A 24946-nucleotide genomic window follows, 5' to 3' on the forward strand; every position below is an offset into this window, starting at 1 on the left:
TGGTTACTATGAATAATGTAAATTGACATCTAGATTTTATTCAAACTCTATAAGCCCAGAAAATATAGTGAATTTCTTAAGTTAAACGAAAAGGGCTAAACTTTAAGTTTCCATCATTTAGCTATTTCACAGATCTGCTCCATTTTTAATGATACTAGTTTGTAAGAAGGAAAGTCTGAATCATCTTCATGGGTTACAGTATCTAGGGTCAGGACTTGTTAGAGCATTGACAAAGACTGATCTGCTCTGTCTTCACATATGACTATTGGCCATGTTCTCCCTTTTGCTGATGGCTGCACAGATTCTCATTTTCTTTGTGGTCCATTTTCTTCTAATTCATGAATCAACTTTGGCTAAAGGATACCTCAGAAGCCAAGCAGGTGTCATCAAAAGACACTTTTGTGGCAGACAGGTAAGTGTCAGTGACAGTGATATCATCAAGCTCTGTGCTGAAATGGTCTGACTCCTTGATGACACTGTAATTTAGGGCCACACTGTAGTTAGCAGGTTTCTCTGTTGGCTTCTGCTTGCAGTTGCAGAGCTTTCTGAAGGCTGCACGGAACTTCTGGGACATGAGATTGTAAATCACCGGGTTGATGGCACTGTTGAGATAAATGCAAATTCTGCAAAAGAGCAAAAACCAATTTTCTTGGAAAGGACTGGAGAGAAATGAGTTGACAACCACAAGAGTCCTGTAGGGCATCCATAAAAGGGCAAACAGAATTACAACCACCGCCAGCATCTTGGTGACCTACGGAGAAATAGAGAGAAATGCTGTACAAACACAAATGAAAACAAAACAAAACACCTTTTCTTCTCTCACCCAAACCTTTAGTTCCCAAAATGTAGTCTGAGACAAGGAGGTAGGTGCAAGTCATTTATTGTGGAGGTGATCCCAGGAAGCAAGATTAAGGGTTATTAATTAGAAGAGAATGCAATTGACAAGGAAAAGCCAAAGTAGGGTGTGTTATTGAGATAGCTCCCCCTATAGCCAACTCTGGCTCAAGTAATGCAATTGAGAATTGTCTGTCAGAAGTAAGAGAATGAAAAACAGTGTCCATTCATTAAAAGGTATTGTTAAGGACTTTAACTCCTGTGTACTTCCAGGATTCTCTTGCCTGAAAACTCCTAGAGCCTTTAGAGAGACACTTGAGGCCAAGTAGAAGAGAGACAAATGGTACAGTAGATGCCTGAAGTGGGATATTTCCTGCTGCAGGAACCACCTACTGCAGGTATGGCTGAAATCAGAGTCTTGTAAGAGGATATTAGCACAGGGCACCAAAAGTGTCTGTGGCAAGCATTAGGAGACTTAGGGTCAAACCTCTTCTTTGCTTACCCTATGTGTGGCCTAAGAAATTATCTTAACCTATCTTACAGCTCATCTGTAAAATGGAGCCAACATTGTCCTCCTAAATCAAATGAGGTAACAGTGGATGAAAAGAATAATGCAATAAAAGCCAGTGTTTATTGAATGTTTAGTGACTGCTATGTGCCAGACACTATCCAAGGTGTTTATTTGTTATCATGTTTAAAAAGTTTTAAACCTCCTAAAATAGGTATTGTATCCAATACTTTTTCAAATTAGAAAACAGATACAGAGGCTGTTAAGTACTTTGGTGGAAGCTGTGGAGTCTCGGGGCCGGGATTAGTATCCAAGTGAGCTTGAATTCAAAGCTTTTGCACTCTTTCAGGTTAAAGGGAAATGAAAGAGAGAGAAAGCAAATGCTGGAATTTTACCTGATGTGGAAGCCACTCCTAAGTATAAGCAATGCACAGGAAGTAAGACAATAGGTAGGATGAAGTCAATATCCCACATTACTCACTACTCACTGAACTTCATTCTGATTCAATGCATGTAGGATACTAAGGCTACATATTTTACCACTAGGAGTAGAAAAATTGTTCAGTGAAAATGTATGATTTCACATTGGTTCATATAATACCAAGACAGACATTCCAGAGATTCTGACTTCTTTTAGAGCCAAGGAGGGCCAACTTAGCAAAGGGGTTAACTGAAGCATAATTTTTCCTAAGTAGACTTGAAAAAATATATAAGTAAATATTTTATTTGGTCATAGGAAATCAAAGTGATAAATGTTCTAAGATTTGGAAGGAGAGGTAGTAATTATCATCTTCACTGTCATCATCGCCATGATCTTCATCATTATGAACCACATCCCTGCCTTTATTCTCTGCTTGGTACCCCAGGATCTCTGAAATCAGATCACTGCTTCATACTTGTCAACATTCTCCCACTCCCTGTCAGGGGTAAAGCATCCTACACTGAAATACCTAGTTTAATTTATAATTAGATCTATACCATCACATTTTAGTCGTTTAAGATGGCCCAGGTAATCTGAAAAGTGCTATATAAACATTATCTTATTTAATGCTTATAGTAATTCCACGAGTAAGCTAGTATTCATTTCATTTTGCATATGAAGAAATTGAGGTTTAGGTAATTTATATGATTTGTCTACAGACACATTAGTAGTAAGTGACGGAGCTGTGATTCAAATCTGTCTACTTAAGACAAAGGACATGCTCCTTCCTTTATACTTTACCCTTTCCATGAAAGTTTCTGGTATTTTCAATAACATTCCTACTGTGTTATTTCCATTATGATCACCCAAACACTTAACTTCTTCAATGTATAAACCCAACAACACTTACTGCTGCTAAATTTCAGAAGAGATGTTGAATTTCATCTACCTTTATCTTTCCCTACAACTGTCAGGTAAAATGTTGAATCCACAAGTAACATCTACCTGCCTCTTTTCAGTGAATGTCAGTGAAGGGAGCAACTTTCATTGTGTTGGAGAAGAGCAACCTGTTTCAAGGTTAGTGTCTCTTCTGTGCATTTCCACAGTGCCTCCAGGCATACTTTGACATCATCCCCAAACATTTCATTGCAGTGACCTATACTTGTTCATCTCTCCAATAGACAGTAAACTTCTTCAGGGCATGGGTAAATTTCTTCATTTCCCTACTCTCAGGGATTTAGTGCACTATGTGACATAAAGTGGCCCTAAGAAAAACTTGAATACATTCTGGCATAGAAGGAATCATTTTAAAATATATAACCATGGTCATTTACTGTGCATTAATACTCTGCTATATTGTTAGAGGGTTTTTGCAAGAATATATTATTTAATAATTGTTGAACACTCTTAAATGGAGATTAGGTCAATTAGTAAAATGAGTCTTTAATACATTTCAATTTTTTGTTTAAAATATATTTTTGAAATGTTAAGGAGATGTGAAAAGGAACAAATATAATGATGTTTCTAGGATTTACCCAGAGGAAAGTATACCTCCAGTGAGATGACAGAGACTATCTTTAATCCTACCCATACCTTTCTTTAGTTAATTTCAAATTTTTGATTTAGTTTAATCACTTTTTAAAATGTTCACAAGTTTTTACTGTAGCTATAGCTTGGATTTTAACAGCTCTTATTCAATATAAGAACAAACACCTAGAAAAGAAATATCCTGAAATCGTCTTTTATACTCATGTAATTTCACTGTGGTTTTTGAAATTTTATTTCCGCTATTATTCCTTATCCTGAAAATGTGACATAAATGTAGATTTGAAATACATCTTAAAAACCTCATTGTTTTTAAGCATTTATGTTTTTGACAGAGTAGCGCATAGGATGCATAGTGATATGAAAGACAGCTTCTTTACAGCAGCCTCTGCCCTAAGATTTAAAGGTCCTTGAGAAATAGCATGACACAATCTTTGAGTGAAAATGATCTTATACTATACTTTTGATTGGGAAGGAATCTATCCATCCATTCTAAGTTATGCATTTGCATCCCTACTGTGTATCAGTCAATGTTCTGGCTCTTGATGATTTGACAGTGATCCAGAGAGACATGGCAATGCATTCATGTACCTTAAATCTGATGAACAATTATAATACAATCTGACAACTGCTAATACAGAGGAATGTTCTGGTTCTAAGAGAACCCTTGATATAAACTTGGGGTTGAGAGGTCATTAGCAGGGGCTTTCTGGTGCAGTCAAAATCTTAAGATAAAGAGAGATGAGAGACTGTTCTTGCGGAGATTAAGTATGCGTGACAATCTGGAAGTGTAATAGTGGGTATATCATGGGACTAGAAGTAATTTAGTATGCAAATTCCAGTTGCAGACCATGTAATGAAGTGGCACGATCTATCTCTTTTTCTAGGTATCTTGTGGAAACCACTACAAAGCCATTACTTTTATATGATGAAGTGACGTCACACTCCATGGAGTGCTTGCCTTCCATTCCTTCTGTCTTCCCTACAGAAAGAGAGATACAACTGCCAAAAGGGGTACAGGCATATTGAGTTCTGAAAATATCGGCTCTGTGGAGTCATTTTAGTTAACATAGAAGTAGGCAGCCATTTTTGTAGAGTGTATTGAAAGCAAGCAAAAGAGATTGCAAAAATTAATGGATTAATTTTTAGTATTTAGAGAGTGAGCTTGCCAGCAGAGATAGCTGAGGAGAAGGGCAGATGAGAACAGGAGGGTCTAGGCTTGATGGCTTGTCCTTGGCCACCCTAGCTAAATGTTATCTTCTTTGTGAATATCAGCTGGAAATTTTGATACCAAACTCTGCTATATGTCTTTCAGTCTTCACTGTATTTAAATATGTAGAATAAGTGGCATAAACCTCTCACAAAATTTGGATTCAGTCCTCGACACAACCTTTTGTCATCTTTATAAAGCCTCTAGATGAGGGTCCTATTCAGGGAGTTATCTTTTATAAATGTGAATTGGACAGATTTCTGTCTTATTGTTAAAATTCAGATTATAGTTCCTCAAGTGGGCTATATATGCAGTTCAATCCTGTGTATATGTGCTGCATGGAAGAAACAGGCTAATTGAGTTCTCTTTTCTAGCATGCTTACGAATCTTCTATTACTCACTACTATCATTGTAACTGCTGCTATGACTCTTACTGCAAGTTCTGAAATGATTAGCTAACATCTGTATATTGCCTTTTTGTTTTTAGAATAGTATTAGATTTATAGAAGAGTTGTAAACACAATGCAGAGAGTGTCTATATACCCCACACCAAAGTCCTTCTATTATTCACCCCTTGCATTAGTATGGCAGATTAGTCACAATTAACAAATCCATGTCAATAATTTTTATATGGAGTTAGTTAGCTCCATGCTTTATTCAGATTTCCTTACATTTTCCCCAAATTCCCTTTTCTGTCCCTTTTCACATCCAGAATACCACATTATCTTTAGTTGTCACAGCTCCTTAGGTTCCTCTGGGCTGAGACAGTTTCTCTGACTTCGTCGTTTTGATGGTCTTGATGGTTTTGAGGAATACATTAGGTATTGTATAGAATGCACTTTAAGTTGAGGTTGGCTGATGTTTTTCTCATGGTTAGACTGAGGTTATGAATTTTTGAGAGGAAGGCCACTGGAGTGACATGCCTCTTGAACCTGCTCCAAACAGGCTTGCCAGAATGGGAGAAGATGTGAAGTTAGCGATAGTAATAGCCATAGCCCAGTTAATAGTATGCCATTTGTTAGGGTCTGGTTACATAATATCTGGCATCATTTTGATTATTTGTCAGAGATTAGCTTATTAGTTTGCCTAGGGAGTCATAAGGATTTGATTCATACCTCAATTCCCTAGAAGTTTTAGTCGAAATTTTTGTACTGATTCAGAAAAAATTCTGTGCATGCACATGGGTCTTGCTAGTATCTGGATACTCTTGCTTTGGAGATAAAGACTGTGGCTTTGTCCTTCTCTGTGTTATTGAATGACAATAGGTAGTAGGTATGGAAGAAAGAGTTGGAATTCGCATTCAGCATCTTGGATTCACAGTCCTATTCTGCCTCTGAAGACACTGGGCAGGTCATATGACTTTTGTCTGAACCTTATCTAAATTCCAGGGCAATCTTAAGTTGTGAAAAAGCTCTGTTAGTACTAAAAAGCAAAGTCATATACCAGATGGTCACAATTTTATCATTAAACTTGTATTTGAAGACTATTTATTTTATACTGAGTGATTTTTAAGGGTATTACAAGCAGATAACTTTAATTTGTGAATAGACTCTTTATCAATTTTGGATCCCACTTTGTATAATGCCAAAACCCTTTTTTGACTTCATTCACAAAGTAAATCAACCAAAAACCTTCACTTCATCTCTACTGCACAAAAGGTAGGGAGAAGTCTTTAGTACATACGCCTGGCACATAAGTACTCAAAGCACAGTTAAATTATTACTGAGTAAATACTTATTTTTCACAAATGTTATAATTATGAAGTTATGCATCAATTTAGAATTCTTTAAATTAACAAAAACACTCTAGTTCTTGTATTTCTTCTGGCTGGAATACTCTCCTTTTCAGAAATATACTTCTTTCTGGAAATATTTTCTTGTTAATGAATATAAAACATTTAGTCTTTAATATTCTAATGCCATTCTTCTGAGGGTAACAATACATTCTGTGCTTGGACTCTGCCCATGTTCTCCAGTATTTCTGCATATTAACAAAGTGTCCTGTAACTGGGAATATTTTACTCTCAGATGGCCCTCAGCAAAGTGATCAATGACTATTTAAATTTTGTTACAATAATTGGGCCAGCTGAATGAACTTGACATGATAATTAAACAAATCTGAATTTTGCCAAGCTTCCACACTAATTGGAAGCTCTGGGAATTTCTTCTTGCAGATTATTTTGCTTTGTTTTGACTTATCTCTGGACATTCAGTTTTTTTTTTTTCTTTTTTTTTTGAGATGGAGTTTTACTCTATTGCCCAGGCTGGAGTGCAGTGGCGTGATCTCAGCTCACTGCAAACTCCGCCTCCTGGGTTCAAGCGATTCTCCTGCGTCACCTCTCAAGTAGCTGGGATTATATGCGTGCACCACCATGTCGGCTAATTTTTGTATTTTTAGTAGAGATGGGGTTTTATCATATTGGCCAGGCTGGTCTTGAACTCTGGATCTCAAGTGATTCACCTGCCTTGGCCTCCCAAAGTGCTGGGATTACAGGCGTGAGCCACCACACCCAACTGACATTCAGTTTTTAAAAGACAGGTATAATCAATGTGGGGTGCTACATATCATGGAGTGAGATCATTGATGGGGCTTAAAAGTTGAATGATGGGGCCACAAAAGGGCTTGACATCAACTTGTCAGTTACTGTGTAATAAAAGTGAACAAAGGCTGAGTGATAATTCATGGTGGAGAGACCGTGGACTGACATACTCTGTGTTGTGCATTACTTATGGATTTCTTCCAAGAAGACACCCAGGCTTGCTAATGCATAGGTTCTTGACTTCACTTGTCAAGTACTGAACCTAAATGTTTCATTCAGAATAGCCTTTCTGGCAAGCATTATGGAGTGTTTTCTGGGCTCTATTCTGATGAAAAATGCTCAAGAAAATATTAGCAGGGATTCACAATAGAGAAACTTTGGTTGTATCTGATAAGGCTTGAGGAAAGAGAAGAAGGGCTAAAGAGGAAAAAAAAGTGACACAGGTTTTTTATTGTTTTTCTCACAGACAAGGTATTGATGTCACCCAGGCTGGAGTACAATGGTGTAATCATAGCTCACTGTAAACTTGAACTCCTAGGCTCAAGCAATCTCCCCATCTTGGTCTCCCAAAGTGTTGGGATTATAGGTGAGAAAAAAAAGTTTTTTCTTCACAATTCTAGAGTGTGCTGAGAAAGACAGGCAGAGTTCTTTTATGAGCAAGACATTTGAGGGGGAAAGGAAACTATACTTTATATCTGGGCGTGGGGCTGCATGCACCAGTAGGGCCATGAGTTGACACTGTCATCTGGAGGATATCAGAGCCCAGATGACAGTAGGAGTTACAGGATGACATAAAGCTAGGTAGAACGTGACATGACCCTTCCTCTGTGACACCTTCAGTTCTCTAGGAAAATAACTTAGCATCACCAAATGCAAATGTGAAGGTACTTCCGGTGGAAAATCAACAGAGCTCTGCTTCTCACTCTGATGTGGGATGAACCCTCAAAGCCTTGTACATTCTTTCAAGATGAAAGTTAGAGAGAGGCACACACACATGAAGAGTGGGAAGTGATGGGACTTTGAGCTGTCCTGGTTAGTGGAACTGGGGTTCAATGCTAAGTTGCACCAACATTTCTCAGTGTGAGAGGCTCCAAGTGATAGTGAGCCTTGCTTTCTGAGAATCAATGACAGTCTATGTGAGAGGGGAACTATGCAGTGCTTTCCGAACATCTTTTAATCTAGAATGGAAAAAACTAGATGAAAATTGAAGGTATTCTAATCTAAGTAATAGGAATTTGCAGATTAAAAGACAAGATAATTAAAATATATGAAATACTTAGTATGCACCAGGCAAGGTATATTCTTCATAATGGCCCTCCTTTTTACTGAGGATAAGACTGATGTCAGAAAGTTTATATGCTGGTGATCAACAGCCACACTTTTGATGCATTGGCATATCAAAGTGATATATTGGACTCCAGCATCATCTTTTTCTCTTTACTGTTATGAATTAAATTTTGGGAAGGATTTTTTTCCTGAAATTTGAAAACCTAAAAACAAAACTTGGGCTTAAAGGTTGGAATTGGTGGAGGTTGTATGTGGGAGGGGAGCAGGGAGAATGAAAAACTAACTCTTATTTCTACACAACAGTTTATGCATATTGCACCTAACAAAGATATTCCTATTCACACTGTGATACTAAGACCTTATGCAACATATTTTAAAAATGTTTCTGATTTCAGGGTTCTTCTTCGAAGAACGGAAAACAGCTGTGTGCTAGGTAAGATTTGCATCTAGACTTAAGGATTAGATGTAACACTTTCTGCAATACTAGCAACTATTGTAGTGGTGAGATTTCAGTATTGATTACGGAGTCTGGTAATCATGAATGACGAGAAGTTGGTCTTTATTGCTGGGATGTTTTCTTGTTCACAGGAGGTGAAGATTTGGAAGCACGCTGAGAAAAACTCAACTGGCAGAATTTGATTCAAATTACAATAACATCTAAATTTAGAAAATAAAATGTCATTGTGAATTCTTTTATGAGTCACCGTGGAAAAATGCTACAGTTGATCTGCCATGGGCTGAGTTTGCTGTTTAGCCTTTCCTAAGTATTCTCTCTTCTAGGTAAATTACTGGTAAATAGCTAAGCCTGTGGAAAAGTCTGCCCTAATATGGCTTGCTTTAATTTTCTGAACTTTGCTCTCTAGGGTATGGTTACCTCTCCTGGTTATATTTTCATCTGGAACTAGTTTTTAGGAATTCTAACTGGGCATCTTGGCTGGCTCTGAGCTGCTAGCTGTAGCACTTCCCTGAAGACACCAATCTTTCCCAAGGGAGATACTTCACAGCCTCTTTTCTTCCTTGTGCTTCCCTGGCTATACAGTCTGTTAAGGGTGACATTGTAAACAGAAACACAGAAAGTGATTCCTCAGCTGCTTACCCAGTAGGGGCTGGGAAATCAAAGGGGATATTTTAAAATGTAGAATGCAAATGATGGAGAAGGAGAGAGATGATGGTGATCCTTAAATAGAAGTAAAATTCTCAGAGCTGCCAGATTTTTCAGAGGGCACTTAGTTGTCTTGCTTCTAAAAATCTTAGACAAAGTCCCTCATTGTAGAGCTGGGAGCACCTGGGAGGCATCAGACTCCTTCTCCCCATGGAGAAGGAGTCTCTCCCCAGGGAGATAGCCTGTACTATGCTCAGGCCTGGAGTTACAGAGCTAATTTCCTAGCTGTCCTAGAAGATCTCACAGAGTCAGCCAAGGGTAGGCACATTTTCTTTCCTTCAGCAGACCATACATTCAACATTTTCCACTGATTTAAGCTTTCTGATGAATTAAACATGGTATTCAAAATCAGAAGCCTTGGTTTTAAATTTCAGCTTTACAAACCATTGCTACTCAAAGATTTTTGAGCCTTAACCTCTGCATTTAATGTGTGAAAATATATGAATGAGGATTCATAAAAACACATTGTAATATGTGCTATACCTTTCTAATATAAGGGACTGTTATATTCTTTATCTTGTCTTGAAATCTGCATCCTTGATAAGAGGTGCCAGCTTGATCATTCTGTGTTAACCTAACAGACTGAATGGAGTTTCTTTGCACTTATCTGCTTCTTCACTACTTGACTAAAAACATGATTTGAGCCTACAAACCATGCTGGCCCTGGCTATGAGTTCCAACCATTCAACACAGATTACTACTGCATCAGAGTCTCTTTTGGATGATATGGTCAGAGTTGGTTTGTAGTATTAGTATAGTGATGACGCGAACAGGCTATGGAGGCAGACAGCTAGAATCTAAGTCTAGTTCTGCCACTTACTATCTGTATGGCACCGGACAAGATATTGCACCCTTGTAAGCCTCAGTATATATGTCTGAGAAATACAAAGAGATATGAAGAATAAATGAGGTAGTTTAGGTAATGCACCAGCATAGGGTATGGTTCTCAATAAATTACAGCTAATTTTCCATAATTTAAGGGAATGAGATTTCCCATCACTAGGTAAATGTGTAGTATTTAACCAAATGACAGATGAAACCTTTGATAATAAATAATAATAATAATATCCTATTGAGCACTTTATATTTTAAACATAGAACCAGGGACTTTATTGAATTATTTAATTTTTATAGTATTTATGAGGCAGGTTTTCTAGTCTCTTTATTATAAAAATGAAGAAAAACAGATTCTGAGACATTAATAATTCTGGAGAGTGGTAAATATTAATCCTTCTTCAAGTTACTTTCCCTCATGTCTCCCTGTGTATTCATTTGTGCTAATATTCACAACCTGAAAGGATCCTGTTCCTTCACTTGTTTACTTATATATTGTCTCTCATTATTCCACAGAATGATGCCTCCTTGAGGGTTGCCACTCAAGGGGCAACATGAGGCTCTGGCACTTAGTAGGTGCAATAAACATTCAGGAAATGAATGAATAAACAAATGAGAAAAACAGTTCATGAATGCTAGTCTAAGTGCTTCTGCCTCTGTGGAGTTCCATGTTGCCATTTGACATTTCCATTCCTAATCAGAAATGTCATTATTATATTGTGTCTGGTTTCTTTCCTGGTATATAAGAGGGCAGGATATGTATTGCATATTTTTATCTCTAACTTCTAAAACAAGTTTGGCATCAAAAATTCTTGCATTTAAAAATTAGAATCAATGTGTAAAGATTCCTTCTCAGAAAAGGACATGATTGATAGATCAGAATGCAATTACAGTGAAGAAAATTTTTTCGGGGAACAGTCTGTTATTCTGTAGAAATAAAGAATTACTGGCTATACTGTTATGAAGAACTTAGGAAAAATAAAGAGCTGAGGGAATGCTAACTCAATATGATTTATGCTAAGTTCATTTCCTATTACTGAATATTGATCAGCACTATGTTAATATATACCAACCTAAAATGGGATTTGCCTCCAAAAGATACAAAGGTCGCTTTGACAGGTATTCTTGCTCTGTTCTATCTGTCAGCTGTCACATTCAATCTTTTGTTGCTCCTCCTTCACTCATGAAGTTGTAGAAGGCTATTTCTCATGATGCCATTCTGCATCTTTAGATTATAAATTGGTATTTTTAGGGCCTGTTGAAATAAGCAGGCTCTAACATAACACAGAAAGCATTTTTTTTTTAGGAGATAAAGAGTTAAAATGAAGGCAGGGGATGAACTAGCTGCCAGTTTAGGCTGCCTGTGATAAGCTTGATCTTTCCTGTATTTGGCAATTTTGTGCAATGCAAACATATTTATTTAATGTGTATTTATAATTTATCTATTGAGCAATTATCAAACACCAGTACATGTACTAAGTATATAATTATTTTCACAAATAAATTCTTAAGCAGGAATGGCTCAGAAGTCAGCAAGCTTTTACTGTAAAGGGCTAGATAGTAAATATTTTAGCGTCTGTGGGCCATGCAATCTCTGTCACAACTACTCAGCTCTGCCAGTGTAGTGAGAAAGCAGCCATGGTCAATAAATAAGGCAACAGGCATGGCTTTTTAAGTTCTACTAAAAATTTAATTGGGAAAACAAGCAGTAGAACTGCTTTTGCTCCATGATCGCAGTTTGCCAAACAGTGGAGTAGTTGAACACTTTTAATACAACAGACAAATGCATATGATCTGTTTCAAACTACTGTTGATATTTATGGCTAACTTTTTTCAAATTCTTAATTATCGACATAGCCCATGAGTAATATGAACCATATTATGGTGGCTCTTAGCTTGTGAACCAAAGTTTTGATTTAGAATTTTATTTCTCTTATGACAGAATCATAACTTATGACAGAATCGTAATTTGCATTATCTCTCTACCAACACCTAAAAGAATCGTGGTATCATTATACTTTTAATGATCGCGAGGGCTCTTTTCCAGAAGATATGTGCTCTCATGCATGGTTAAATCAAAATGTAGTGTAGAAACCCGTGTGGAAACCTCTTGGAGAAGATGCATGTGCAAACTGATGGTAGTTGGCCGTCTGGGCCCACAGCAAGCCAGTCCCTTGGATTTTGTATCAGATTGTCTTAATTTACCAATATAAAAGACTCTCCTTTTTTATGGCAGTCCCTCTGGGTATCCTGGTTCCAGCACTCACCAGTTGTTAGGCCTTGGGCCCATTACTGTTTGGGAGTTTCAGTTTTTTCTTCAGTAAAATGGTGACAGAAATTTTCATGTGCCTCACAGGGTTGCTGTGTGAATAAATGTGCTAAGTGCTTATGCTAGTGCTGGCAACATAGCAAATTTGAGAAAAGTAAAACTATTTTTGAAACTAATAATAGAAAACATCCATTATTTACCATGCACCAAGTTCCGTTCTAAGTATTTCATATATATTAACTCATTTAATCTCCACAATAACACTACAAGGAAGATAGTATTATCTTCATTTTACAAATAAAGAAACTCATACACCACTTACAAATGGTAAAATGAGATTTGAACCAGGCAGAAGAGTCTCTTGTTCAATCTGCCCCTAGAAAGGTAAGTATTTCTTATTCCCAGGTGAGAAAAACTGGATAGAGATTGCCATACTTTCTCTTACAAAAATGAAGAGAGCTAAGACCTATTTGAATAAAGGAACATCTATCACAAACTTCTCTTAATTACTGACCTACTGAAAGGTTCTTATTCCACCACTGGGAAATGTTGTTGCAGTTTTGAATTAGAATGTAGAATGTTTTTTCTTTTAGAATAAGTATTATAAAATATAATTAAATAGTATCGCTAATGCTATATTTCTTGCACATAGAAGCCAAATGACTTATGTAGGCCAGCCTGGTGTCTTAACATTGCATCAATCGGAAAGACTCAGGTTTTAATGTATGAGTTTCAGGTATTGATGTACAAATGACATTCACCAGTGCCTGAATATGGATTCAGTACAACAACATGCTCTGAAAATGGGCTGTTTATTTAATATCGCTGACTGCCCTATTTAAATTAGACCCATCTCATTTCAGCATTTAATTATTTTCCTTATTTGCTTGATTTTTCTCCACCATCAGACAGGTCACAAATTGATATAATATGAGCATTTGTTTTTTATTCCCTGTTTCCCCATTTCTCCTTAGAAAGCTCCATGCAACAGGGATGTTTGTCATATTTGTTCATTGCTGTGTTCCCAAGGTCTAAAAGAGTGCTCGGGATTCAGAAATGTGCAAGTATTCAACATATTTTTGTGGAACGAATGAATGAATTTAATTTTCACACATATAAGATAATGCTCCCTTTTTCTTGGGCAGATATATCCTCTATCTCTGCACCTCATTTCTGTGATACTCATACCGTCGGCAAGTGTGTGAGGAAGCGGAGAATAGTGTTGCCATCAAAGACTTTGGATTAGATTCTAGGAATTAGACTTGCTCTTCCATTTTTTGAATGGGTGACCATGAGCTTAATATCACTAAATCTTACAGCACTCATCTTTAAAAATCACAGGATAAATTACACTTATGTCATAGATACAAATGAGATGATGTGTGAAAATCCCTTAGTACCACCATGCCTGGCACATAAAACAGCTCAGCAATATTATCTATTATAAAGGTTAACTAATGATGGACACATATGCAAATGGGACAGATTATTTTCTGGATTATATTGTTAGAAAGATAATCAGACATGTAATCTGTTGCATTAAATATATTTATTCAAGAGATGGGGTACTTCTATGTTGCTCAGGCTGCTCTTGAACTCCTGGGCTCAAGCGATCTTCCCTCCCACCTCAGCTTTCCAAGTAGCTGGGATTACAGGCATGAGCCCCGGTGCTCAGTTACCAAATGTGATATTAACTGAAGAATTTAAGCTAGAATATTTAAACAGTGGTTATTGAACTGGGATGGGGAAGTTTTGTGAGGGTTGTAGAAATCACTTGAGGGGAGTTTCAAAACTCTCCATGCTTTCTGGAGAGTCTGCAATGTTGCCTCATCTTTAGAATTTGTCTTGGGATGTACCTCTGCTACTGACTGGAAAATGTCCTGTTCTTCAGGGTTTTGGGGTGAAATAAATGTTGACAACAACAAAGTTGTAATATATAAATTTACAAGGTATTATATTAAAATACAATACATTCAAATCTTCATAATGACTGTCACATGGCAATAAATATAAAATATTGGCCAGGTAGTACACAAGGAAATCACTACTCATTCCAAAGGCTTTTGTGCATAGCATTTCCCCTAGCAGTACTACATAACAGTTTACCGAGATGTTTTACTTCTGAACGTAGACATTTCTATTTCTCTTTGGGAAAAATGGTTTTGTGAATTTTGTCCTTGCTAATCATCATTTTTCAAGTTGTCTTTATGATACATTTTTGGTGTTTTTGAAAGAATATTTTATATTGCTCAGTGTTACTAAGCAACTTGACTCTCTAGCATTAATTTTTGGAATTGTGTTTGGTCACTTTAGCTGAAGAAGAAACATGATCTTACTGAATATGTAGAATTCCGACAGTAATAATTTTCTACTGTAACGCTTTAAACATAGTGGGCTACCTGGCAGTGGGCTTACATGTAGGAATCAATTTGCAAAAATTTAGTCTACCTTCCTTAAAGGCTACCAAGATCTTTTTAATGAGCACTAAACATTATTTGAGTTGATAATTCATTTCATCACAACCCAGAAGTTTCTGTTTTTTGATTAACAAGGCATATAAGAACATGAATTTTCTTTCTTCTGGTGCCTCAGTGTTCATGTTTTTTTAAAAAAAATCAAGATTGTTTTCTCTACTTGTAGTATATGCATGGGCATTGGTCTGATTTAAAACATGTTGATGATGGGAACAATGTGCCTGGTGTGATTTAATAACCTTTCCCGATTGATTATCCTGAGAAAGTGGATGGAGTTGAGGAGGAGCCAGTGACAGAAACTGTTATTCATTAGCTTAAAAGCTATAATCAGGCAGTTTTCCACCTGTCTCAATTTTGGGTTTGCATTGCATTTTGAGTGGCTGACACAGCCTTCTTCAGTTGGGAGAGCTCCCCTAAGGAACAACCAAACATTCTGCATGATGCTCAAATGTGAAGAGTGGTTGATAGAGAAAGCCTTTCTGGCTTTTGCCGTTAGTACTCTTGATGGTTTTGGTGAGGCACAAAAAACCTAGTATACTTGCACATGAAAAGAAGAGTCAAGCACCCTTGATCAATCCTGTTTATTAAGAGCATTTGTACCTCACACTATCACATTCCTTTGAGGTTAAGGCAGTAGCAAAGTAAAGTCAAGAACTGTGGGCAAAATGGAGTGTGCTGCTTTTATCACAAGGCTAATTGAATTGCTTCTAAATGTGTTTCTAGAATTCTTTAAAGATAAAGTGGAAACAGCCAAGATATTTGAGGGGAAGAAAAAAAGTGGACTATGAACATAAGACATATCATCAGGGAATGCTGATAAAGGAAAGACCTGGTTTAAGATTGTGAAGATAGAGCTATTATTCATAAGTTGGCCTTGTTCACATGTTTTTGAATAAGGGATGTACTGAGACACTTGGCTTCTATTGATTGGGAATTAGGGCTTTAGATGGAATTTTTTGGCAAATGAAGAAATCCCTGCCCTGTGGATATGCATCCAGTGTGATTCAGTCTGGCCTTTAATTATAAGATCCTTGCTTCAGTGAAGGGGAATAGAGTGCTAAATATGAGATCATACCTGTTGTGGGTGTGTCACTGGCTGCAACAGCAAAGGAAACAACCTTGAGGACCTTGCCAGCTAGCTACTGGCTAATAAAATGGCTCCTCTAAATATAGTTTATTGGGAATGAGTCCCAGAACAGACTTACTGGAAAGTGTTTAGATGTCACAAAGAAATTCAGATCAGCTGTAATTTACTACCATACCAATTCACTTTTTTTTTAAATGAATGAAACTTAATTTGTTAGCAGTCTACCCATCCCTACTTCTCCCATTTCCCACAATTAACAGCCATGCCTTTTCTCCTTGCCATTACCCTCATTCTCAATCAATGACTTTCCATTCTACCTCACTGAAAAAATAGAGCCCAGCTTGCTAAACTCACAACTTTCTTCCTCATTACTTAAAATTAATCTGCAACCATGGTCATCCTTATTTCTTTTCTTTGCATCTCATTCATTTATTCTTTAATTCACTCATTTATCTATTTATTGGACAAACATGTATTGGATACGTCCATGTACCAGATACTGTGCTAGGTGCTGCAGACAGATCAGTGAATTAGACACAATCCTTTCTGACAAGAAAAAGAAAGATGAGCGCTATCCTATTCCTTTTTGCCTCCTCAGGAACCATGAGCCATCAATATCAAGTCTTGCTTGTGCATCTACAAATAATTCCTTCCACTCTACTAGCTCTTTCCCATCAAAATTTAAACAGACATAGATTTCTTCTATCTTAAGAAGTAAAGCAAAATACAGCAAACAAAAATACCTTGCCTTGTTTCTTCATGTTATTACTGTTCTCTCTCATAATCAAATTTGTTAAAACAGTAGTATATTATTACCCTCTTTTTAGTTTTTCCTCCATTCATCATTCACCAACATCATGCAATCTTATTTATTTCCCCAACACCTTATGGAAGCTGCATTCACAAACTGGGTGCTTTTCAGTCCTTATCTTTACATGTATCATTGACCATTACTGAAATAGTCTCCTTCTTTGATTTCTGTGACTCTTTCTCCTGGTTTTCCTCCTCCCTCTCTGAATATTCCTTCTCTGTTTATTTCAAAGGCTCTTCATCTCATTCTCCTAGAATTCTAGCTATGCCAGGGTTTCTTTTCTACGTTACAAAATTTCCTCTAGCGATTACATCTACTCTGGTGTCTTCAACAAACCATCTGTATACTAATTACTCCCAAAGCTATATCTCCAGTCTGTATGTTTCTTCTGAGCCTCAAATTTATATTTCTATTTGTATCCTGGTATTTTATAGACACTTCAAGTACAACACGGACAAAACTAAACCTGACATGCTTACCCTACTGAAATATGTTTCTTCTCTACTGTTGTCAATATTTACATAAGTTACACTATTCAATTAATAATAACAGTAGCTAACATTTATTATTTCCATGTTCCAGGCACATAAGTTACACAATTCAATTAATAATAACAGTAGCTAACATTTATTATTTCCATGTTGCAGGCACTGTGAGAAGTACTATATATGAAATTTTGCACTCAACACTAATAACTACCTTGTGAGATAGGTACTGTTATTCTTTTTACAGATATGCAAACCGAGGCTCAAGGTTGTAAGTTAACTTGTTCACATCACATAGTCAGCAGCCAACCCTGGCTCTCACTCCAAGGGGTGAAACTGGAATTCAGGCTATCAACAGTCACACCACTTTCTCTCTCCATGGTTCAAGTAAAGTCACTTTGACTCCTTTCGATTCCACTTTCTACACATCTACTCACACTAAATCTATTGATTCTATTCCAAATGTATCATTTTCTTCCCTATCCTAAATGCTATTTACCTTATTCTGTTAGGCCCTTGGAGATTGATTCATATCTTGCCCATATTGTTCCAGTCCTCTCCTAACTAATGGCTTTGACTTTGGTTCAATTATTTGGCCACATTAAAGACAGAGTGGTCTTCCCCACGCTTAACTCTGATTATAACACTCTTTGCCTTGTAATCTCCCAATATCTTTCCATAGCCTTTAGAAGCTTGCCCAAATCCTTCATATATATACTAAATAAAGGCCTTATTTCCTGATCTCTGCCTACCTCACTAGTCTCGTCTTTTGTTGCCCAGACTTAAGGAGCTACTTGCCATAATATGGACTGATTGTGTTATTTCTAGATTTCTGGTCTTCACCTGTGTAGTTCCTAGTACATAAACCATCTTCCTTCCCTTCACCTACAAAATGCCTATGAATCCACAATGCTCAGCTTAAGAGTGCTCATTTCCAGAAAGCCTTTCTGGTGCCCACCTCTCCCCAAGCCATGTAGGTCAGGTGCCACTAATCTATGTGTTTTCACTATGATAACATTTGTTTCTTTATGACTTTATCAGTTTACTATTCTGTCTTCTGTATTAGACTGTGAACATTTTGTGAGCATAAGCTTTGTTTTAATCATTTTTGTATCCTAATGGCTAACAAAATCCCTGACATTTAGTATGTTTTTAAATCAATCATAGGTGAGGAGATGCAAATCTGTCCGAATCTATCTGCTCCTTAATTTCACCATTTTCCTGTCCCACGTAATATAACATGCTGGAAGGGATTATAACAATAGAATTACTATTTTGGAATTCAGAAACAGACCATGCTTAATTCCAGGATAGCACTTCTACTGTATACTGCAGTTGCTTTATGCCAATGTATCGATTCGATTGCTTTTAACTTATTCAGAGAGATTTCCAACGGATTCCTAAAAAAATCCCTGGAGGTCCATCCTAGCCCCTTATAATCTCTAGTTAAATATTTCTCCTGTAAATATACTCTGAATCTGAGCCTATTCCTATTTTTCCAAGTAAAACAGAAAATCTACCAGTGAATTACTTTCTCCTGCCCTCCCCTACTGAATTTTATGTGTGCATAATCTTTCAAATGTTTATCAAGTAAAATTAGTCACAAAGCTGAACTCCTATCAGAAGAAACGTGGCAGGGTGTCAGTTCTGCACATTGCCAGGGGCTTGAGTCACTTAACTATACAAAAATGATCTTTAAAAATTCATGGGGTGCTCTGCATTCACCCTGCCGCTGTCCTCTCTCACTCTCACAGTGGTGCCACCTCTCTCACTGAGCCACTTCCTTATTTTCTAAGCTAAGAGCTGTTGCCCACAGAAAATATGCTGTTTCCCCATAGTCATAAATCCTCATAAAACTCAAACAACAAAGGCCCAGAATGGAGAGGCATAGGATGCTTTACTTTCTTGCAGCTACTATATAATTATGTTCAGAGCAATCTATCCAAGGGTTATAGCCAAAAGTCACCAGTGTTTTTTATGAAAGGGTGCAGTGTTTTCTTTTTTGAAATGTTATCTATTTTTATTTCAACTGAATATGGCTGTCAAGTGTTTCACATTATGCATCCTAATCCATGTGCATATGTATGTGGCCTTGTTTAATTTTCAGAGCTAATTTAGCTTTACATGTATTCAAGTTCTTCTCATGTACTTCCATGCAGCTCTCAAGTGTGGTGTTTGACTCCAGTGGCAAGACCGTGACTTCTGTTGTAGATAAATACACTTATTCTTTTAACTGCGTTTTCGCTTGCTCCTTGGCTCATTTTCGTTTCTTTAATTTTTCTCCCAACTGACAGAATCCACTAAAACATGTCTTTGGCCCTCTAGCCATGTCCAAGAGGAGAAAATAGGTCTTTTTATTTCTAGCTAAGTCTCCTATCCCATTTTAGCCTCCTATTTGTAAACATTCTTCTAGACCTCAGTGTTTGTCAGTCTGTTCTTCAGGCTTCAAATTCAACCCCCACCACACCTTCTTTCTATTATTATTATTATTTTTTGTTTGTTTGTTTTTTGTTTTTTTTAAATTTATTTTTCTATTATTATATTGATTCACAAATCCACTTTATGTGATCCTGACCACTCATTTCCAATCCCATATTTCCAAATCCTCCATAAAACTCCTCCTCTTAATATCTCTCTGTTTAATATCTCTCGCTTACCATTTCTTTCAATAATTCTACCATTTTCTGTTTCCTGAAAAACATCTTTAGAGCCATATTTGATTCTTCCACGTTCTTATCCTGTATATCCAGGCTTTACTAGTTTAGTCATTTATCAATAAGTCCCTAGGCACCATGGAGGCACCGTGGACACAACAATAAATAGGATCATGTTTCTGCCACTGTGCGATGCACAGTCTGCTGAGAGAAACGGGCATTGGAACAAATTATTAACAGCAAAATGGTGAACCACACAGATGAATGCATAAAATGATACAAAGGGAAGGGAGAAACACCAAACCCTGCCAGTGGTGGTCAGGAAAGCCTGCTCTGAGAGGTCACCTACCACAGGGAGGATAGAAAGAAACAGGTCAAATAAGGGTCTACTGAGTGCTCAAGCCTGGAGGAGTCTGCATGCTGGTTGGCAGGCATGAGAGAGTGTAACAGTGACGGAAACTGCCTGTATGAGGGTGTGTTGGGGGACAGAGGGCAGATGAGTTTAGGAAAGTAAGCAGGGAGCAGATCATAAATGTCCTAATATGCCAATACAGTGACTTGGGATTTCAACATATAGAAAATGGGAAGATTGAAGGATTTCAGGCAGCATAGCAATGGTATCAAGTTTACATTTTAGATTATTCTAGCAGCAAGCACCCTGGAAGAAGAACTGGAGGAGGGCAATCAGGAGGCAGGGTGCGGGTTGGGGGACCTGATGGCTGATGGCTGTAATCCTAGCACTTTGGGAGGGCAAGGTAGGAGGATCCCTTGAGCACAGGAGTTTGAGAGCAGCCTGGGCAACATAGTGAGACCTCGTCTTTATACAAAAATGAACAGAATTAGACAGGCATGGTGGCACACACCTGTAGTCCCAGCTATTCAGGAGGCTGACGTTGGAGGATTGCTTGAGCTCAGGAAGTTGAGGCTGAGATCGAACCACTGCACCCCAGCCTGAGTGACAAAGCAAGACTGTCTCAAAGAAAAAAAAAAAAAAAAAAAGAGGGAGGGGGATTGGAAGGAAGCTTCTTCATATGTCGCAAGGCAGGAGATCAGCCTTCTTGCCTACAGTGCAGAGAGGACACAATGGGACTGGAACTGCCGTCATAACAATAGAAGGGAGATATTGGGTGTGTGAGAAATTTCAGAGGAAAGAATTCTATGTAAAATGACACAAGAACAGTAGGGAATTTTGAAATAGGCATTTAAGACACAAAAAGAGGAAACTGATTATGGTTCTGCACATGGATAGACAGAAATCCCTGAAGGCCCATTTGGAATGGAAACTCCAAGGGTGAAGAAGCCACTGTCTGTAGAATGTGATATTCTCTGGCATTGCTCAATAGCTTGAAGAGAAAACTGAGAAGGCAGGTGTTGATAGTGGTCTTGGGTTTTGTTTTTCTGGCCTCATTGACTACTTCTGCAGATTGGAAGGTCTTGTATTTCATGTTGGCCTGGTGAATGCCTACTCATTTTTCAAGCCTGAGTGTGACTTGTATCCCATTGGGGGCTTGCCTTCAACCTTACGCACAATAAGTACCATTTTCTTGTCTCTTCTGTACACTGCACAGCTTAACCTTGTGTTTTAATGTAGATCTTTCATATTCTACTGAATGTTCCAGAAGAGAGTATTATTGGTTCTTTAGACAGTACTTGGCATAAAATTGGTGCTTAATAAATGTTTATTGAATTGAAGAGATAATGGATGAAGAAAGAAAAGTGATGAAAGGGTCATATTTTAAAGGGTATTGAAAGCCCTCAGAGAAGCTGCGAGATATATATATATATATATGTATATATATATTTTAAGGAGATAAATGTGTGAAAACTGTTTAAGGAAAATTAGTCACATAGGAGCACTCAGATGGATTTGTTCTCATCTCTTACCTCTGTTCGTTTTGTTTCCCTTCCCTGGGCTGTCATTTCTCTGCCTCTCTATGCCTTCTGTCCGAGGTAGCTATCTTATTGTGGAAGGAATTTAAAGGTTCATGGGAAAGCCAACAGGTTATTGTACAATGAAGTCAATTATCTGAGTGTGCCATGTTTCCAAATCAGCCTGTCCTATTTGGAGGGGGAAATCTTCCTAAAACATCTTCTCTACTAACACAATCACCATCGTGCTGGCTAGTTGCACTTTTGTTATTTTGGGAATTCAAAAAGGATTTAATAAAAGACAAGGAGATTTTAATTAAAATCAGAGAAGAATATGTCACATGTAAAGGATAATTTTTCAGGAAGCAAAAAAGAGTTTTGGACTTGACCGAGCCCCTAAGTCTGTATGAATGTATTCTTTCATACTTTCTTTTACTACATTTGTAAAATTACATATTTTATATATATACACATATATATTTTTATATATACATGCACACACAAACACAAAAGTGTGCTGATAAGTATTTAACAATCATCTCTCCACAAAAAAAGAGGGGACCCTGGCTTGTCATATTTGCTGATTTTGTAAAGTAATTCAACCATGACCAATTTGAAGCCACCAGTGTGATGGCACCGAATGCGGAGTTGGGGAGTGAGAGTAATCACCTGCTCTTGCAAAGCCTGTACTCCTTGGCAGCTACACACCACTGAGTGTGTACACTTTTGGGAACCTACTGTATGCCAAACACAGGGCTGAGGGTACCAGAATACAAGGCCCTATTCTTCGGGATGTGAGTGAGAGTGGGAAGACATGCTACCAATTATGAGGACAAAGAATTACTAAAGCATATGTGTATGCAAAGTACTGTGGAAACATAGGAAGAACACCTAACATATATGTAGTTAGGAATGTAGCTATATAAATCTACCTGAGAAATTCAGTTAAGGTTTGATGGGGCGGTTGGGTATCATTTTTGATTTATGACTTGAAAGATAATTGGAGGTTTGCCAGATGAAGGGTGTTCCAGCTGAGAGAATGCAGCAAGTTCAGAGAACTACAAATAATTCAGAATTGCTGGAGCATAATGTGTAAGTTGCGAAAGCCACGTGAGAGGAAGCCGAAAATGTAGGGAAGGGACAAGTTCTTATTTGTGATTCTAAGGAGTTAAAACTCCAGCGCTCAGGGGACTGTAAAAATTATGCTGATAGTATTTCTGTGTTAGAGAGATCCCTTAGTGAGTAATGTGCAGAATGATTTGGAGGAGAGTGCCATGGGAGCAAGAGAAGCTGGTAAAGTGTGCAGTGAAATAGGGCAGTGAGAGGCGGTGAACCAGGGCAGCAGTGGTGCAAGTGGAGAAGTAGGTCAGCAGGAGAATAATGAGCTGGAATCACTAGGACATGGTTATTGCTTAGCTATGGGGAGCAGGGGGATAACAGGAGAAGAAGGCCCTTAGAAGGACCCCCAGGTTTCTGGTTTGGGAATCTAACGTAGGAAAGAAATAAAGAGGTAGAGGTTTATAAGGCAAAATAATGTGTTTTGTTTTAGACCTATCGGATTTGATGTAATTATGTGATGTCCAAAAAGCAATTGTATTTATGGGTAGGGAGATGTCTTTTCTGAAGCTATACACCGAAGACTCAGGTGAAAGTCGTAAGCATGGGCATAGAAGAAAGCATGTAGAATGACAAGGGACAGGATGGGGAGGAGAGGTGGGAATTAGATGTAGCAGGACCATAATCTGGCTCAGACTTCCTTCTCCAGACACTTGCCTTCCATAGCTTGCTTCAACAATACCAGATTATTCCCACTCTGAACACGCCCAGTCATCTCCCATTTACTTCCCCCTTTCTGTTGAACTTTCCTTCTTTTCTCTCTGACTTTACTGCTGCTTGCAGGCATTCATCCCACCTTTATAGGTTGGTCCAGTTCAAATACTATGTACTCCAAAAGCCTTCCCCCATTTTCCTTCTCCTTTCATGGCTGCCATGTTTTCTCTCATAGAATTTAGTGGTATACTCAGAATTATTTGTGTACATGGCCCGTATTAAGCTCCTTGAAGATAAAGAGTTTGTATTTATAGATCCCTGTAGCCTCTATCCCTAGGATAGTGCTAGGGGCTTTTTGGATGTGAATGAATGTTTAATTAAATTAGGGAACATATCGAATAAGAATGACCTGTTGCAAAACTTTTGCTCAACACTGACCCAGCTCAAGCATTATAACTTTTGCTTTTTCCCCCAACTCATTAAAAAAAAAAAAAACCCTAAAGGAAACTAAGAACATACTTACCAACCAGACTTCATGTGTCTAGAACTTGGAGTATCTGTGTGCATGTTGAAGAATTCATGAGAGGCTATGTAAAGAAGTATAAACTAGTTTGTCATCTTCAAGTTTAGCTGATTTTATGATGTTTCTTGTGTGAACAGATTGAATTCTATAGGAGCATTGGTCTTTCTTTTTTGTAGGCATATAGAATAATTTATTTTTCTCTGCTAGTGAACTTACGGCTCAATTATTCATAAATACACATTATTTATTCCTAATTTTATATTTGCAGTTTTTATGCAAATATAAAATTAGGAATAACCAATGTGTGTTTACCTAAACCAAAGCACACAAAACACACAACTTTAGGAGATAATTTATAGGATATGTACGAAATCTTTTCTTATACAGGATGTGAATCAGAAAATAGATAACTATTCTTTAATAAAAATAAAATGGCATACTTAGCTGTAAGCTGTCACAAAAATTATACATTTTTCTCCTGAACTTAGAGATATTTACACTATTAAGCATATAGTTGAACCCAGACATTGGAATAAATAAAACAATTAAAAATGAAAGATGAACTGGGCACAACGGTGTGCACCTGTAGTCCCAGCTACTTGGGAGACTGAAGCAGGATGATTTCTTGAACTCAGGAGGCAGAGGTTTCAGTGAGCTATGATTG

The 24946-nt window shown here is 37.6% G+C and overlaps 1 protein-coding gene across 1 annotated transcript in view; it reads right to left on the reverse strand.

The window, feature by feature from the left end:
• Window positions 1-203: 203 nt before the first annotated feature.
• TRHR (thyrotropin-releasing hormone receptor) overlaps window positions 204-24946 on the reverse strand; it is a 31738-nt gene continuing 6995 nt past the window's right edge. The window contains exon 2 of the mRNA XM_011968380.1: window positions 204-751. Coding sequence (XP_011823770.1) covers window positions 344-751 — 408 coding nt within the window. The 3' untranslated portion in view covers window positions 204-343. The remainder of the gene's footprint in view (window positions 752-24946) is intronic.

This window comes from Mandrillus leucophaeus, unplaced genomic scaffold (genome assembly GCF_000951045.1).
Source record: "Mandrillus leucophaeus isolate KB7577 unplaced genomic scaffold, Mleu.le_1.0 Scaffold840, whole genome shotgun sequence".
NCBI classification, from domain to species: Eukaryota; Metazoa; Chordata; class Mammalia; order Primates; family Cercopithecidae; genus Mandrillus; species Mandrillus leucophaeus.